Source organism: Aedes aegypti, chromosome 2 (genome assembly GCF_002204515.2).
Source record: "Aedes aegypti strain LVP_AGWG chromosome 2, AaegL5.0 Primary Assembly, whole genome shotgun sequence".
Lineage (NCBI taxonomy): Eukaryota > Metazoa > Arthropoda > Insecta > Diptera > Culicidae > Aedes > Aedes aegypti.
In genome coordinates this window covers 264,338,678-264,356,309 of record NC_035108.1, presented here as the reverse complement: position 1 = coordinate 264,356,309, position 17,632 = coordinate 264,338,678, and the positions used below count along the sequence as shown (strand labels likewise).

Here is a 17,632-nt window from a genome sequence, read left to right as displayed (position 1 = left end):
CTTATGGGTGTGCAATAATTGGGTCGATTTCAAGCCCGTGCAACAATTGACAGGTTTACCCTTACACAGAAGAAATACCAAGTAGAGAGCAACTTGCTAAACAGGGATATTTTCTGACGCACACAATGCCATACATCCGAAAGATACCCCGTGGTAAGCAAATATGCCGAAAAAGTATTTCCCCCCTTCTCTCTAGTACAGAAGCAATTTGATCTACAATACATTTATTGCAATACTATGATCAGCTGCTGCATGTACCTACATCTCTGAATACGAGCAGAGAACAGATAGGTTGAAAAACGTACAGAGAACCGGGATAACCACAGTTCAGTACGTCATAACCCTCTAAGGGTGCTGCCATAGTGAATGCGTGATGAAACGCGTGCGCGTATGGGAACCCGCAAAGCAGAATATCCTTTGATCGCAACGCGTTCGCGCACGCACGCGCGTTACAATGTCTTCAGCCTAAGTATAGAACACTGATTGCACTGTTATGCTTTAGATGTTCATCTACTGGCTATAAGTACATACAGATACCCGTAGGTAAACAATGAGTTAAATGCTCACATGGAACTCAGTAGGTACTCACCAACCCTGAGATCACTGTTAGAGATGTGAGTAAACCACATACACATGCAAGGTTTTGCAATATGCTACAACAATTACATGTATGCCGCGTAAATAATTTGCGGCACCACATATTGAAGCACTTGCGAACAAAAAAAAATAATATTTTCACATTATTTCTTCTTTAAACGGGTCAGAACTACACTGAATTTTTTTCCGTTCAACAAAGTGGTAGTACACAACTGTTCACTAATTGCCTTAAGTGCAAGTTTTAATGATATCACCCAAATAAAATTAATTAATATGGGCCATCACACAAACGCGTCCACTACCCAACAGTGGTACACAACCGGTGTACCAGTGTAGTTGTAGGATGGTATTCGCACAGGCCAGTTGGACTAAATGACTTCATCTTGGTTTCCGTAACTCCAAAAAAGTGGTATTGGCTTTTATGTAAGGCAAGCTTCATGCCATCGAAGTTGCGTTCTAGATCACGCACGTTGAGGTGGCCAAGTCGTAGATTGGTGTAGTTGTTTGGTATATTTGGGTTGTACAACAATGACCCGATTTTGTAAACCCCATTTTGCGGAGAACTTTTTGTTGTCTCCGTTTGACTACCGAATTTCTTCAAATTTATTTCACACCTCTTGAACTTACGTTGAATACACATAACATACGGAAGAAATAACATTGATAAATTGCATACATTTTAAAGGGGAGCCGACTCGTTGATACATGAATTCGGTTTCACTTATTCGAGAAGTTGGCTGATATCTTCGGCGGGGATGGCAGACTGATACACTATCGTTTCGAACGTACACCGATTCGACTAGGTCGTTTTGTTCTATTCGTAACGCGAGGTTACGTATTCGAAAACTATCGATAGATAGCATTTCGTAGACGATACTCCAGAGGAAGTTAAAGTTGCACAATTTAGCTTCTTTGTGCTTTTTGAAGTACTTCTGAAGGTCATCTGTTTTCAATCCAACGCTATCGAATGCGACCAGGATGGTTGGGGTGATTGATCGATCGGTCCATTTGGATGGTTTCACGGGTAGCCGAAACCATGTGTTTACATGGGATATTGAGTCTTCGATGCCTAAGAAACATAATATAACATTTTTGTCGGTTTAGTACGGCACTTTGTTGATAGAGATTCGAAAACTGTTGACACTTCGGGAACAAATATTGGCTAGTTTCACACCTTTGTCAATCACCTCCATACATGTACAGATAAGTGCTGATTAGGCCGTCCCTTATTTTTTGAAAATGCGAAATGTTATAAGTTCGTCATTGTAAAGTGCTCGTATTGGTAAGAAAAAAATCAGGTAAAAATTTGAAGTCCGTACTTGGACGCTAAGTGGTTCCCCAAGGGCCCCGAAGGTATTAGGAGTAGATGACCCCGTGCGCCAAATTGAGCTCGCTGCTTTAGTGCACGCAGCATGAATACGAAAAGCCATCTGTCACAAATTGTCCTGCGTGTGTTGATAAACAGCATAGAAGTTTTTTTTTGGGATGATTCAAATATTACGTAACGCAAAATTTGAATCATTTTAAACCCCCTCCCTCCCCACATAACAGCTTTTGTATGAAAAATTTATTTATTTTGAATGAACCGTAACAATACGGAAGACCTGACCTGACTTTCAGCCAGTGGCTGGTTCGTCTCCGTTACGTGACGTAATATTTGAACGATCCCTTCGTAGTTCTGAATTTTATGCCAGCCTGCAGTGTTATGAAGATATTCACAGTATAAAATATTATTTTACTTAAAATTCTATGCTATTTATCAATGTGTTACTACTGGCGTTTCGTACTCATGTTGCGTACACTAGAGCAGCGAGCTCTATTTGGCGTACGGGGGTCATCTACACTTAATACCTTTAGGGTCGTTGGGGGACCACTTAGCGTCCACGTACAGACTTCAAATTTTTACCTGATTTTTTTCTTTTCAAAACGAGCACTTTACAATGACGAACTTATAACATTTCGTATTTTCGAAAAATAAGGGACGGCCTAGTGGTGATGGTAACTTGTACATAGATGTTGGGGAACCACTTAGAACAAGAATCACAACAGATAAAACCAATTCCTGCATCCTTCTTCTTCGCTCGCTTCCCCGTCTTTTTCCTCTGAACAGACGGTTCCTCGAGACCGCAGGCTCCATCGGTGATACAACCACTGCGCAAACGATTCTGATTGGCAACAATGTTCCATTTTACAGTTGATCGTATAACTAGATTGAAGTACTAGATCAATTGGCGGGTAGGTAGCAGGGTGTTTTGCTCACGTTTTTTGCTTGATGTTCATTTACCACCAACAGCTGTTCATTTTACCCACATAGTGCAGGTAAAATGAACATTTGCATCGTTTTTTGCTAGCGATAAAAAAAAATGCAAAAATTTAGCTATTTTAGTCTGAATTTGTGTCGCTGCTATAGATAATACTCCTATCCTTGATGTTGTGCGATAGAACTCTACAAATTCCTCGTTTTTCTATCAGATGATATCCTTGAGGTGTTTATTTTACCACCGCTTCCCCTACTTCGTGACATACACATAGGGTTTCTTCTATGACACATTCCAGCGTAACGCGACACCACGAGGAACCGACTTTCATTATCAAATTTGGCCTGTTCTCGGAAATATGCCTTGTGATCATGTGATTGAACAGGTTTTAGATTTTGCATATTAACTGTACTTGATGTTGTGACATTCATTTTGAAACATAACACTGTATATATGTTAACTAAAAGCAGTTGCATTTCGTAACGCGACACCATCGCTGAAATGCACTTTTTCAAACATCACTCTATAATCGCCTATATCTGCTCTGCTATAATTTTTACAATTCTCGCCGAACATTACTAAAGGACCTATGTACAAATGAGAGATTCTCTCCTCTCTCGCTCTCTTTCGATTATAACAGTGGAATACTAAAGCTTTTGGGAAGTTTTTCACTATAGATCGAAAGGCAGTTTCCTTGACTAGCGTTCCATACAAAAAACGCAAAAGAATAGGTTAATGTGACTCAGTTATTAATTAAAGAGAAAGTAAACAAAGAGAGCCTCTCAATGTTAGATAGGTCCTTTAGTAAAGTTTCGCGAGAATTCAGGTATATTCTAGGCAATCCTTCTATGTATTGATAAGAACCAGAGTGTGACTTTAAACTGGAAGGAAATATTGAATAATTGCAGAATCTCATTGATTTCATTTTATGAGCGCCGCGTTACGTTTATCTTCCAACAGGTTTCTGCAAATGGTGTCGCGTTACGCAGAAAACATTTTTTTATTTTCATTGACAAAATCGGCAATTTTGCTTTCAGGTTTCAGAAAAAAAAAATGTATATCTAGTATTGTTATTTGTTTAATACATTCGACATTCTACCTCAGAGTGGAGTAATTTGATCCGACACTGGTTAAAATTAATGTAATGTTTTGTGAAACCTTTTGAGGATGTCGTGCTTAGTAAAAGCGTAGATGGCGCATGGGGTCACCATATAAATTTGACTTTGCAACAATATTTAGATGCTTCTGTGATTTTTTAAGAATGTTTCCGGTACAGTACCTTCGGATGGCGGCGCGAATAATTTTGAATATTGACACATTGTAGAATGATTGAATTTCATTGTAAAATAAAACTATGTAAACCTTTCAACGATGTACTTTTAAAAGTATGCTTTCAGCAAAGTCGACAAGCAGACTTTCATGGCAGTCGGATCTAGCCGGAATTCAATAACACAGTGGAGTTAATGGATCTGATAAATGGGTAAAATTATTAAAAAGATTCAATAAATTATTTTAATTATTATTTATTTTAAGAATATTGTTTCAGAAATTTGTAGAAGACCATAATAGCTTTCGAATGATGGGACGAAAAATCTGTAGAGCTGCTGTACAGTGGAGTAATTGCACGTTTTTGGGTTATTTTTTTAATTATCCCTTTGATCTTTTTTGAAGATGATGGAAATATCCGATGTTCATTCGATTTTTATAATCTGCTGGTTCAGACATGACGTGTGCAGGTGTTTAGGATTTTCTAATGGTGGTCTGAAGGATACAGAACTTGCGGCACAGGTGTGTAATTGAACCTGATATTGGGCCAAGAGTATTTCAACGTATCTATTTAGTATTTTGAGGACAGTAGCGTAGCTAGGGGGGTGCGGTGGGTGCGGTCCGCACCGGGCCCCGAGATCCTAGGGGCCCCCAAATCGCAGTGCGGATTTCTCATAGCATTAAAAGATCAACATAGCTTTTAGGAAATTGATATTTGTAAGATCCCAAAAAGAAAATAAGTATGGCAAGCATAAGTTTTGGAGGAAACTTGGATAAGCGATGTACAGGGGCCCCTTGATTATCCCTTGTTTAGATGTACAGGGGCCCCTTCACTAACCCTAGGTTTAGAGTGAACCGAGGCTTTGGGTTCCCACATTTCGAGCGCCTTCACAAATATTTGTTTTGTAAGTTATTGTCTTTTTTGTTGTTACTTCGATTGCACGCATGAGAGAACTGAGCCTTCTAATAGCTATTCGCGCTATTTTGAACCTAATACCTATTTTGAAGATGTTGATGTTTGAGAACGGATGTTGAATTCATAAATATTCATATTTATATAATACTTCATGAATTCTGATTTCTAATCAAATCAACCCAATTTTGTAAGCCTTTAAAAATATGAAGCATTGATGAGTTTTTTACTTAAATGTGTACAAGTAAAAAACTCATCAATGCTTCATATTTTTAAAGGCTGGGTCTACTATCTGAATCATTCTTATCGCCATTAGAAATGATACAAAGACCTTCTCAATAGCATATACGTGAGTTAAAGACCAAACGTGTACATTTTTGTTAGATTACAACGTTTGAGATTTATTCATTATCATGAATTTTGTAGAATGCGTAAGCTAAGGATTTTGATTTTTTATCTACTATTCAGACTGATGCAAATATTAGTTTTATTTTATGTCCGAGAGCACTCAAAGCGAAGAAAAATATTTAGGGTACCGTGATCCTGGGTAACTTTGATCAGCCGGGTAAGATTTATCGCAATGATACTCTTCGTAAAAAGTTCATTTGTTGATGATATATTTTCTATGCATGAATGATGATTCTTTAAACCGCAAGGTTTTTGCCAAAATTGAGTTGTGTTAATGCGTAAATTTTTTAACTTTTGGGAACAATGATTTTAATGATTATAGATGACACGATCAAAGAATCATGTCTCACATGAGATCTGAAAACGATGTGAGCAAGGGAAAAGTGGTGTTACTAAAATGACATCGTCAAAAACGATTGTCAAAACTTTTATAAACATATTCAGTTAAGCATAAGCCACAAATTACAATGAAAAATGCAGAATTTCCTTAGGAAATTGTCTACTTTTAGGCTTATTCCACAATTCAGGATATTTTTTGTTTTGAAATAACTCGAAAAGTACATGAGTTGTAAGAGTTTGGCCTTTATATTCGGCTTCAGAGACCATTATTTTAGCAAAAAAATATATTTAAAATATTAGCACATGTTTTTTTCATGAGTGATCAATGTTACCCCAAATCAGCTAAATATAAAAATCACATAAAACACTATTTTGAACATGTTTAAACTTTCAGATAATAAAATACAGCATATAGATACCCCAGTTTGAGGATCATGTTCTAGCATTTGCTAAGGACGTTTATGGTCTCAAAATAGTAATCTGAATATCATGGAATTCTGCCGCACAAAAGAGTTATTAGATCAGATTATTATGCGAAACTGTAATTACATTTTAACTCATAAAATTCAATTCCTCAACTATTCAACCGATTATTTGAGCTTCTATTGAAAGGAAATAGTTGTACCAGATTTTAGCGTTGGCGCCATTCTTCTAAAACCTTCCGCGTTTTTGTGAGAGATAAATATGTTTTTTTTTTTTTGCACAAAGCTAATCAAATAGCTCTGGTTTTTGGTCTGGTTTTAAGAAGCGACCCAATCTTATCAGATAGGTGTCGGTCACACATGTTGGGGACTGCTTGGCTTCAATGGAAAACAACTTGGATCACTGGGCAATTCGCAATATCCATAAAAATTATCAATTTATAAAATCAGCCTATCGGTACTGCCCATAGACATCTACAACTCCCTTTGGAAGATCCGCAAAATTGGTCGTAAAAATCATCCTAGACCACTACGCGTTTTTTCTGAACACGTAAAACTTATAATTATAGAACATTTAAAATTTGTAATACACGTATAATTTGTATTACAATTAAAGACCACTTTGATCACCGAAGTTTATTGTAAAATTAATCAAATTCATTATTATACAACGTAAATGATGAATGTCAACATAGACAAATGTCATGACAAGACATCCAGAAGATTTGAAAAAAAAAAACAGATAACCATTCTGTACGGCTGTTCCAGATCTTCTTAAAAGCTTTATAGTGGTCACCTATATTCAAAAACAATCCCAATGATCCGTTACGTTTAGTGATTGATTTCTGATATGTTTGGAAAAAAAACCGCAGTGATCTAGGATGATTTTCACGAAATGACAATTTTTACGGATGTCCGTAAAATGTTTCCAGAGAGAACAGGCCGTCTGTATACTGGTGGTGCGAATCAATTGCAAAACAACGTGCACGCACAGAAGCACAAAGAGAAGAACGCGGTGCAGCATTCAGACATTCAAAGTAACCTCTCAAAAAGGAAATCAAGAGTCGAAAACGGGCATGCTTTGATAGTCTATGCCGGAGTTCCAACTCGAGTCCGTGGGGGGTAATGGCTAAGACCAAAGGTGGAGTCCGAAGAGAAGTCGCCCGAGCTGCTGCGATCGATAATCGATGTATTCTTCTAGCATCATCCCACAAGCCCAAGGCCACAAGCGCCGTATGCAGCAGATGAAGGAGAAGAAGCAGCCAGGATGACGAACGAAGAGCTGGCAGGAGTCGTGAAATCATTCGCGTCAATTGTATAAAAGCTTATAAGGCACCGGGACCCGATAGTATCACGAATGTTGCCCTAAAAGCAACAGTCAATGCGGATCCGGACATGTTCAGAGCCGTTTTGCAATGCTGCATTGATTAAGTAATGTATGGAAGCGACAGAAGCTGGTACCACTACCAAAGGCGGAGAAACCACCAGGTGACTCGTCGGCGTATAGACCAATCTGTCTACTAGATACGATGGGCAAGTTGTTTGAGAGGTTGATCCTCAACAGGCTAGTACCGTATACTAAGGACACGGATGTCCTGTCAAACAACTATTTTGGATTCAGGAAAGGTAAATCTACTTTGGACGCTATCCAGTCAGTAGTTCAGCTGAGATTGCAATAGAGCATAGAAGGAGCGGCATCCGTTACTGCGCGGTTGTCACTCTGGATGTGAAGAATGCGTTCAACAGCGCAAGCTGGGAAGGATAGCTCACGCACTTCACTGCCTCAAGGTACCGGTGCAGTTGTGTAAGCTCCTAGAAAGCTATTTTGATGGTAGGATTCTACTGTATGACACAGAGGATGGGCAGAAAAGCGTTTGAATTACCGCGGGAGTACCTCAAGGTTCAATCCTGGGCCCGATGTTACGGAATGCGATGTACGATGACGTACTGAGGCTGCCCCTTTCCGACGAGTGTTAAGATTGTTGGATTCGTCGACGACATCACCCTAGTAGTCTATGGCGAATCGATGGAGGAAGTAGTGCTGACAGCAACGCACTCTATTCCTAGTTGAGGAATGGATGGAGTCTAGGAAACTAGGACTGGCCCGTCGCAAGACTGAGGTAGTGGTGATCAACAACCGCTAGTCTGAGAAACATGCGCTTATCTTGGTAGGTGATTGCACCATAGAGTCCAAGCGATCCCTTAGGCATCTTGGGGTAATGATTGATAACAAGCTCAGCTTCGCTAACCACGTTTAATGTACCCGTAAAAGAGCATATACGGCTATAGTGGCGCTTTGAGGATGATGTCTGACAGCTCAGCTGTAATTATTGCTGTTTGCATTTGGGATGCAAATCTAGACTAAACGTCCTCCAAATGCGGTAACACAAAACAATCAAAGGGCACCTAGCAACGATTAAATAAATCACCGCCGCCCTAGCAAGAAAAATCTATCTTTGACATCGCATTTCTTGTGAAAATTCTTACCGCGTTTGGTGCTCCCGCATTTGATATTTGCAATTCAAACGCACACAGCAATACAAGCAAATGCAAGCTCCTGGCAGTCGTGGCGCTATTTACACTGAGATATGGAGCATCAATCTGGTGAAAAGCGCTTAGAACGAGCAGAAACCTAATCTTTTTGGAAAACACGTATAGGATCATGTGCTTAAGAGTAGCAAGTGCATACTGGACGGTATCTAAAGAGGCCGTGTCAAGGGGCGAATCACTTTTGATGCATCTGATAAATTTCATGCATTTAAATGCATTGAAATGCACACTCAGCAAATTTGCAATTCATGGCTTGCTCCTTGGCTTGCTCCAATGTTTGTTTGCTATCATTATCAAAATGTCAAACTCATTCTCCAAACGCTCAAGAAAATCTGCTGCTCTCAAAAAACTAACAGTAATGTTGTGACTGGGCCGTGTGCATCATAGCCGGGATGATGCCCATCGGGCTTATCATCAAAGAAGATGTTCAACGCTTCATCCAAAGAGGTTACCAGAAGAGTCCGCAACGCCTGTGAACAGACAACGCTTAGAGATTGGCAGCAGTACTCCACTAAAGGTAGATGGACCCATGGGCTAATACCAAATATGTCAGATTGGTATGAAAAAACAAAAAATAATGGAGAAGGGAACTTCTACCTATAATGAAATCGAATAAAGCCACGTCTCTGTGAAAGAGAAAAAACAATTCAAAAGATTTTTGGTTGCAGCGTGAGTACCGTTGCGATCTCACAACGTTGCAACAAACCATCTAAAATTTTTAAGAAAAGAAAGGCTGGAACTCAACAACAAACCAGTTACCTTCTTAAAGGAAAAAAGGATCTGTATCATAATCAAAACAATCAATAGACCACTGGTTACGCTTGTAGATGCCAAGGTCTTTATTCGATGGAGTCCATGCAGGATCAAGAATATTCGAACAAATCATCGCATAGCCGTATGAATGGTTAAAAGTCTTCGCCCTAATTAGAAACCATCAATATACAATGACCTACGCTTGTAGATCCTTGGGCCTATGTTCCATGGAGTTCTTGGAGGACCAAGAACGACGGTATTTATCCAGACAAAACTCCATTTTCTCATATGAATGGAATCTTCTTCTTCTTCTTCTTCTTGGCATTACGTCCTCACTGGGACAGAGCCTGCTCCTCAGCTTAGTGTTCCATGAGCAGTTCCACAGTTATTAACCGAGAGCTTTCTTTGCCAAGGTTGCCATTTTCGCATTCGTATATCGTGTGGCAGGTACGATTATACTCTATGCCCAGGGAAGTCAAGGAAATTTCCATTACGAAAAGATCCTGGACCAACCGGGAATCGAACCCAGACACCTTCAGCATGGCTTTGCTTTGTAGCCGCGGACTCTAACTACTCGGCTAAGGAATGGAATCTTTAACGTGTAAAAAATATCAAAAGTGTGCTATATTGTTTATTACTTAAGTAAATTGGAAGTATTTATTCCATGAAATTTATGGATGAACTAGAGCACCTATTGTAGTCACTTAATTTCCAAAAAACGGAGAACTTGACGACACAAAAATTCTCCAAATTTGATAATCTTCTAGGGACCAGAATTACGGGATAGTCCTATACACCGTTTACTCATGTAGAATTATATGCCTAAAATTCAACGGAGACCCTAACTTGCACACATTTTGTTCTGATAGAAATAAAAAATATTCTTACATATCATAAACGCAAAATTAATTTTAATAAAAAAAATCATTTTTTTTCAAGCAGACCCCGGAAGGTTAAACCTTAAAAACATTGGCAATTTTATAAATATCATATGAGATAAAATTGAAAATCCGACATCCCTAACCTCAATTATTTGATTAATCTCTCCATTTCAGACCTGAAGCTACTGTCCGGTCTCACATCGTCCTCTGCCGTGGATTACGACCACGGTTTCCAAAAACCAACTGGACTGTGGCCATCATTCTTCAACGTCGCAATGCGGGCGACAATTTCGGTGAACGCAACCTGTGGTCAACACGGCAAGGAAGAGTACTGTCGCCTGCAGGACCCACACCGGTAAGATCTTCAGCTTCCGATGAAACCTTTCGTACCACCTTGTTTTTAAAACTGTGAAAGGGTGTTGAAAGTGCCCTGGCCAAATATTTAATCTCCCATCTTAATTGTGTGTTTTTTTTTTCGGTGTGTGGTTTTCCATGTACTCCCGGTGGGCTCTCTTTTGCAGATCGCGATCATCGCAGTGTGGCATATGCGATGGCAACAATCCCGATCTGGAGAAACGACATCCCATTACGAATATTGTCGACGGGACGAATAGCTGGTGGCAGAGTCCAACGATGCACAAGTCGAGCAAGAATGATCGCGTAACCATTTCTCTCGATTTGGGACAGGTGAGTCTCGAATATTTTTTTTCTTGAAACACGTTATCTTACATAATTTATTATTTAATTTTTGAGTTTTCATACTTATCCTTCATTAGAATCACAACTCCACTATCCCTGACCGCGCCGAAAACAAATCTGACAACAACCGACCAAGAAATATTGACTCTTCGCTTGGCTGCCTTTGCGCACCTTCTTCTATGGGAAGCGATTCTCCTCACACAGTTTGCTCTTTCTGACCTCAAGATCGATCGGGTGTTTATTTGTCCACGCACCTTCGGCCTGGTTAGGAATCTGGTCCAAAGTTTATTCCAAGAATTTTCCTGTTTCGAGTTTTTACGTTACATTCTCTGCGAGCGCCTGCAATGCACCCACCCGAACCAGCCATCGATGCAATGCAGCATCCAAAATTCTTGAGTTTGAACAGAGTGCATCTGTTTATCGTCTCCTAGGTTCTCACTTATCTTAAATGATTTTTTACTGCTTTTGACCTGCGCCGTCGTTTTGGTTGGATAGGTTTGAGGCAGGGGCTCTCAAACTTTCTGGATGCACGACCCACCTGGCAGTCAGGTTTATTTTTCGCGATACACCTCTCCTGTTGAACAGGGCATTTTATTTTTTTTTAGTTTGACAATTATTTTGTATACTTTTCCAAGATAAGTCAAAAATTAGATAGATGCAAATACATAAAAATGATATGGATCAACATGTGCATCTAAAAAATAGTCACACTGTTTAACATTGAAGAGAGCTTTAATTTTTCGATTCGAAATGATTATAAATCTTCGACCTGTTTAGTGGAATACCTTAAGTAAATGAAAACTGGATTTAGTATGGACTATACCATTTAATCTCTATAATTTAATCTATAATTTGAAGCATTTTGGTCTTAGCTGTAAGGTTTCTTCGGTGTCGTGTAGTAAAGTCGTCTTCCAAGTCCAATTCGAAATATGTATATCATTCAAAAGATACACATTCTGGTTGGAACTAAATGGTATACAGAAAACTCTCCCTTACTTGATATTCCGTATCTCAATATCAAGTTAGAGAACCATTGTAAAAATTGGTTTTAATGGCTACCTCGATGATCTCTCGAAGCGCATTTGGTTAAATGTTGTAAATTCTTCTACAATTTTTGGCAAATTGACGAATTTTTGGATCATCAATTCAACCATCTGAAAATTTCGAACTTTTTGGAAATTATTTTAATATTTTTTCATCAATCAATATTGTGGGTTTTTTTTGGAGAATATTTCAGTCATCTAAACTGCTTCAATGAATCATTTGAAAAACTTCAAATAGTTTTCGATTTATGTATTGTTCGAAAATGCTTAAAATTACATAACCCCCTTTCAATTGGAGAACTACCACACAGGGGATCGCCAACCACAGTTTGGGAAACTATGGCATGAGGTGTATTTTCGGTAACTAACAACGGAGGTTGCCAGGGCTTAAACACGATATTAGTGACGGATAGTGATGGACTCGCCAGGTTACCAGCTTTGATTGGATTATGAATTAGACAGACAGCGAGGGACTAAGCCGAAGGTGTCGATTAGGCTTCTTCGGTAAATAGCTATGCGAGCTGCCGCACGAAGTCACGGTTTCGGGGTTTCGGTGTGTGGGAAGATGTATGCTGGATTTATGTCAGCTAGGATTAACCCTCCGGTTTGGTGATGTAAAAATTCTGATCATCAACGTCAGCTTCATATCATCACTGTTGGTTCCATGGTGCATTACATTTTACGGGATGTTCAACATGGATTTCATTCATTAAGAATATTACTGATGTATAGATTATAGATATGTATTCATAAGTTTACAAATTTAAAGATTACAGATTACATAATCAGAGGAATGAAATGAACCTACACATTTAGATTATTCTACGGATTTTGGTGAATCCTCAAAAGCTGAGAGAGAGGAGACAGCTGGCTTCGATTGCGAACTCCCAAAAGTCAAGGGAACCTGTCATCAACTGTCACTGGAAAACCCCACATTCGAAAGGCAACCGTCAAAATTTAGCCAAACTAAAACTGGATGTGATTGAAATTTCAGGTTGTTTGCCGATTGGCCTCAAATTTCTATCAAATGTTTTGATTTTTTTTTATAACAAATGGGATGTGAAAATCATTTTTAACCCAGTTTGTGCTCTCCGAACCATTGTACACAACCCAAACAAAAGAAGAATAAATCAAAGAAGCCAAGAAAACAAGCCAGTTGTCAGTGAGCTGTCTCCTCTCTCTCAGCTCAAAAGCAGTTGCAAATTAACGTAGAGCGCTAATGTTTTACATAACAATTTTCGTAGTAAAATCATCGGAATCTGTTTACGCCAGTTTTCACAGCAGCAACATTCGTCTTTTATAGTTTTCTATAGTTATATAGTTATTTCTATATCAGAGAGCACACAACCTCGCAAATTTCACGCAATGTGGATCAATTTTGACATACTTCGTCTTATTTTTTGAGATCTATTTAGCAAGTAGTACTCGAAGTCAAATATTCGGTTAGGATATGACAAGGACTTTTGATAAATTTTGATAGTTTCAAGCAAATGTTCAACCAAATATGTGGCATCGTATATCTACTGATAGTTTGATACTATTGATCGCCAAATGAAAAAAAGAGAAGGTTAAGGTTAATGTACAATACTAAATGAAGCATTTTGAAGAAAAAAACATCACTTTCTCAGCGTTTTTGTGGTAGGGTGAAAAATTCGATGAGGTGATCACGAATAAAAGATAAATCTATCATCTATCTATCGTGCATAATAGACAAACCATCATACTGCATTTTTTTTCGAAGATTACTCAAATATAAATCAATTTTAAAGATATAGGAATTTCTTTGTGCAAGGGAGTTTTTTTTTATCTTTTAAAATTTAAAAAATAACTTGAAAAATCTGAATGTCGTAGACACAAGAGTCAATTTGGATAAATTGAGATGTAAGATTGTGAAAAATAATAGAATCGTTCTGGTGGGCTTCGATCCCACGACTCCCAATACGCTAGACTGGGCGTGTTAACCAACTACGCCACAGAACGGGTAACGATTCTGCAGCGCAATCGGCCAACCTGAAACCAAAGTCCAAATCTGAAAAAAAATAGAGAAAGTCCTGAATAAAGACCAAAAGAAATTTTTAGAAGCAATATCTCAAGTAATTCTGGGAAAAAATCTCTATGGTCACGATCACAGGATTTAGCGGTCAAAGGTGCACCATAAAGTAGTAATTATCTGTGAAACATATCACTTATATGCAGAACTTTGATATGTCTATAACGATTCATGATTGATATTGATGTGCTATAATCTTGTTCCATAATCTAGAAGGAAATATTTAAATTTTTCCTAAGGGAATTCATTTGGTGGGGAGCAGGCCGTTAAGTCGAATGTCGATAGTCTGAATGTCGTTAGGTCGAAAAGGTTGTTATGCTGAATGGGTAAGAATAAAAATCTACTGTCTAGAAGGCTAGCTTTTTCCTTTTTTTAACCCGTATAGGCCTAAACGAAAGCAAAAATACCAAAACCCTTACCGCTCAGCGCATACTTAACGGATTCAAATAGTTTTTAGTCAGTATACTGGCCCACATATCTAGTTTTTAAACGTGGCCAGAGGAACTCGAGAATACACCTGAAGCAGGAGTTATTGTGGTGGGTTACTGGGTCAAGTCGGGTAGACAAATGTGATTTTTGGGACCTGCCAAGTTATTCAATGGACCTGCCAAGTTATTCAATGGAAATCATTTTAATTTGCATAAATCATCAAAATCTGATATTCAACATCATATTGCGCATTTCTTTCACCACTGGACTATTGCAGAAGTTTTTACAAGTGCGGAAACGCCAATAAAAGTGCGCAATGTCATCAAATCGGGTAGGTGTCTTTGGGGGACTTATCCTTTGTAAATCAGAGAATAAGTGCTCTGAAGACACCAACGTGATTCGATACAATCCCGCACTTTTATTTACACTTTCGCACTTATGAGGCCGCACTTCGCAGTCCAGTGGTGAAAGAAATACACAATAAATTAATGGTTTTGCACCGTTTAGAGTGTACCAAATGCGGCCACTTGAACTTAATGCCCTGATGATCCGGCTCTATATTTGTTAGATTCTCTAAAAGTATAGATCGAATATTATAGTTCACAAAAATGCGTTCCCATAAGCTTGACACAAATTGTACACTTTATCATAAATTTGAGGCTTCCCGGAGGCTCAAACATGGTCATTTGCAGGATCAATCAAATGCTGTTGACATGGTTATTCAATTTAATAGATTATCAGAAGGTTTACACTGATGTGATATAGTGGCCACATTATAGCCGATTCTAGAAATTATCTGTAACTTCAAATTTACCTACCTCCAGGGGCACAGAAGCACAGAACCCTTGTCACCCGACCTGACCGAGTGATCCACCGCAATAACTCCGGCCACACGATCATTCCCGAGATCCTTTGACCACTTTAGAATCTTAGATATGTGTACGAGTATACAGACAAAAAATAATTGAAATCCGTCAAGTATTCGCTGAGCGGTGTGAGTTTTAGTTTTTTTCCTTTCACTCAGGCCTATACGGGTTAAACAAGGACTGTTCTTTCTAGTTATATTTCACAGTGGGAATTGCGGGCTCCAAGATAATGCATAATCTTGAACAAATACTCATTCGGTATTATGACCCATTAAAACTATGGAGCACTTTATTTCAGCCTAACAACCTTCTCGGCATAACGGCATTCGGCGTAATGGGATAGATCCCATTGGATGATTTTTGGACTGATTATCAGTAAAACGTATGTAGTTTTCTCAGGACTAAATACTATTTCTATAGGAATTATTGGAGAAAAAGTACAGGAACTTGAAGTAACTCCGAACATTTCCTAAGAGAATTTCATATGGCGTAAAGAAACTCCATCATGTAGTTTTCGATGGTTTACTTAACTTAAATTTTCAATTCACTTCAGAGACTCCTCTAAGGATTTCTTGTAGATTTTCATTCGTAAAATAAACCAGAGTGTGTTTTTCTGTTTCCAATTTTTTCTTAAGATTCCGAGTTCTGTTTGATCCTTCGACCTTGACGCTTGCTTCTTCGGGAGCGGGTTTTAGCCTATCAGCAAAATGCTTTGCTTGATATTCAATGCACGGAATCCTCAAGTAGACTTGTTTGATGTTCCGGCGATGCTGTATGTGGAAAGAATAAATACATCTCAACGAGGAAAAAGTATACATGGCAGCAAAAAACGGCAAAAAGGCTCACTATCGTTTTTGATTGACCCAATGTCACCCCCATTTTCAATGTTTTAAACATTGTATCGAAAAAAAAAAAATTTTGTGAAAAAATCAAACGAATTTCGGAAAGTACGAGTGAAGTGTTTGGAAAAGACTTTCAACCTTTTACTAATATGACAATAGAGCTTAAGGCTAAGTAGCCCGTTAATCGTTTTGGCAACAATGATGACTTTTCAGCTTGCATTTCAAAGTGATAAAACTCAGTCTTGATAGTTTATATTGACTTGCAAAAGTATCACTGCACGCGCTAACATGCATAAAGTATGCTGATACTTTTTCAGCTGAGTCAGTGCAAAACGAACTGATTTTCTTTGATTAGAAATCATGAGATGAATTAGCAACAATCATCAACGACGCGTACAAATTTCAATAACGGCCTACTTTGCCTTAAATTACATGCGTGATACCTTGCACAGGAGAATTTTAATGGTGCAAATTTTCTCTGGTTTAACATGGAATTTGAAAACAAATTTTTTATTAAAATTGTGTAATAATGTTCCCTGGCACATGAATTATAATTTCAGTAATATCAGTGTTACTGGCTGGAATATTTCATATTTTTTTCCGTTTTGACCCAATCTCATCCCAAGACCCATTGTCACCCCCATAGATGATATGTAGGAAAACCAAAAAGACTTTCTAAGATTGGCAGGTTAAGTTTTCTTGAAATGGAAAAGTTTGGATATAGATCACTGAACTTGTTTTAAAGTTACTTTCAGTTTGCAATCAAGCTTCATTGAATAAATGAGCACACTTAAACTCATTAAAACAAGTTCACCATAATGCTCCCCAAATTTCACCTAATGGACCATTCATGAACCACATTTACCGTTTTATTCCTGCCAAGTACCTCCGAACAGCGAGCGGCACCCTTTACTGAGCAGTCTTAAAAAAATCATTAATCACCTTGAGGGACCTCAATTAATTAAGACAGCCGCGGTCGATAAATTTCTTTCACCATAACCTTGGCGGGTCTCCTCCAGTTCTCAGTTGCAACATAACCGCTTCTGCACTCCTCGCATAGTGGTAAACGTTGTCATTTTCTTTGGTGTCCGCTACATTGCAATGCATTGCAAGGGCTCACACCACCACCCGGATCGTTTCCAGGTCAAAAGCGGCGTAAATTTGAGGTTAATTGATACATCCACCTTTCGCCCCGTGGTCATGTTAACGTTTATCTGAAGACGGAGTGCCTGTGTACCATCCATGCATGTGTGAAAAATTCCAGTAAAAATCTTTACGCACATCTGACCGGTGGCGAGTAGGTATAAAGTAAGATG

The 17,632-nt window shown here is 38.6% G+C and overlaps 1 protein-coding gene across 4 annotated transcripts in view; it reads left to right on the top strand.

Annotated features, from left to right (window-relative positions):
• Positions 1 to 17,632, top strand: part of LOC5570897 (laminin subunit alpha-1) — a 547,286-nt gene that overhangs the window by 165,136 nt on the left and 364,518 nt on the right. For all 4 annotated transcript variants that reach the window (XR_002500521.1, XM_021844981.1, XM_021844982.1 and 1 more), the window contains exons 4-5: positions 10,562 to 10,742; positions 10,909 to 11,074. Coding sequence is in view for 3 of the 4 variants with exons in the window: in XM_021844981.1 (XP_021700673.1) it covers positions 10,562 to 10,742; positions 10,909 to 11,074 (347 nt within the window). In the remaining variant the exon portion in view is untranslated. The remainder of the gene's footprint in view (positions 1 to 10,561; positions 10,743 to 10,908; positions 11,075 to 17,632) is intronic.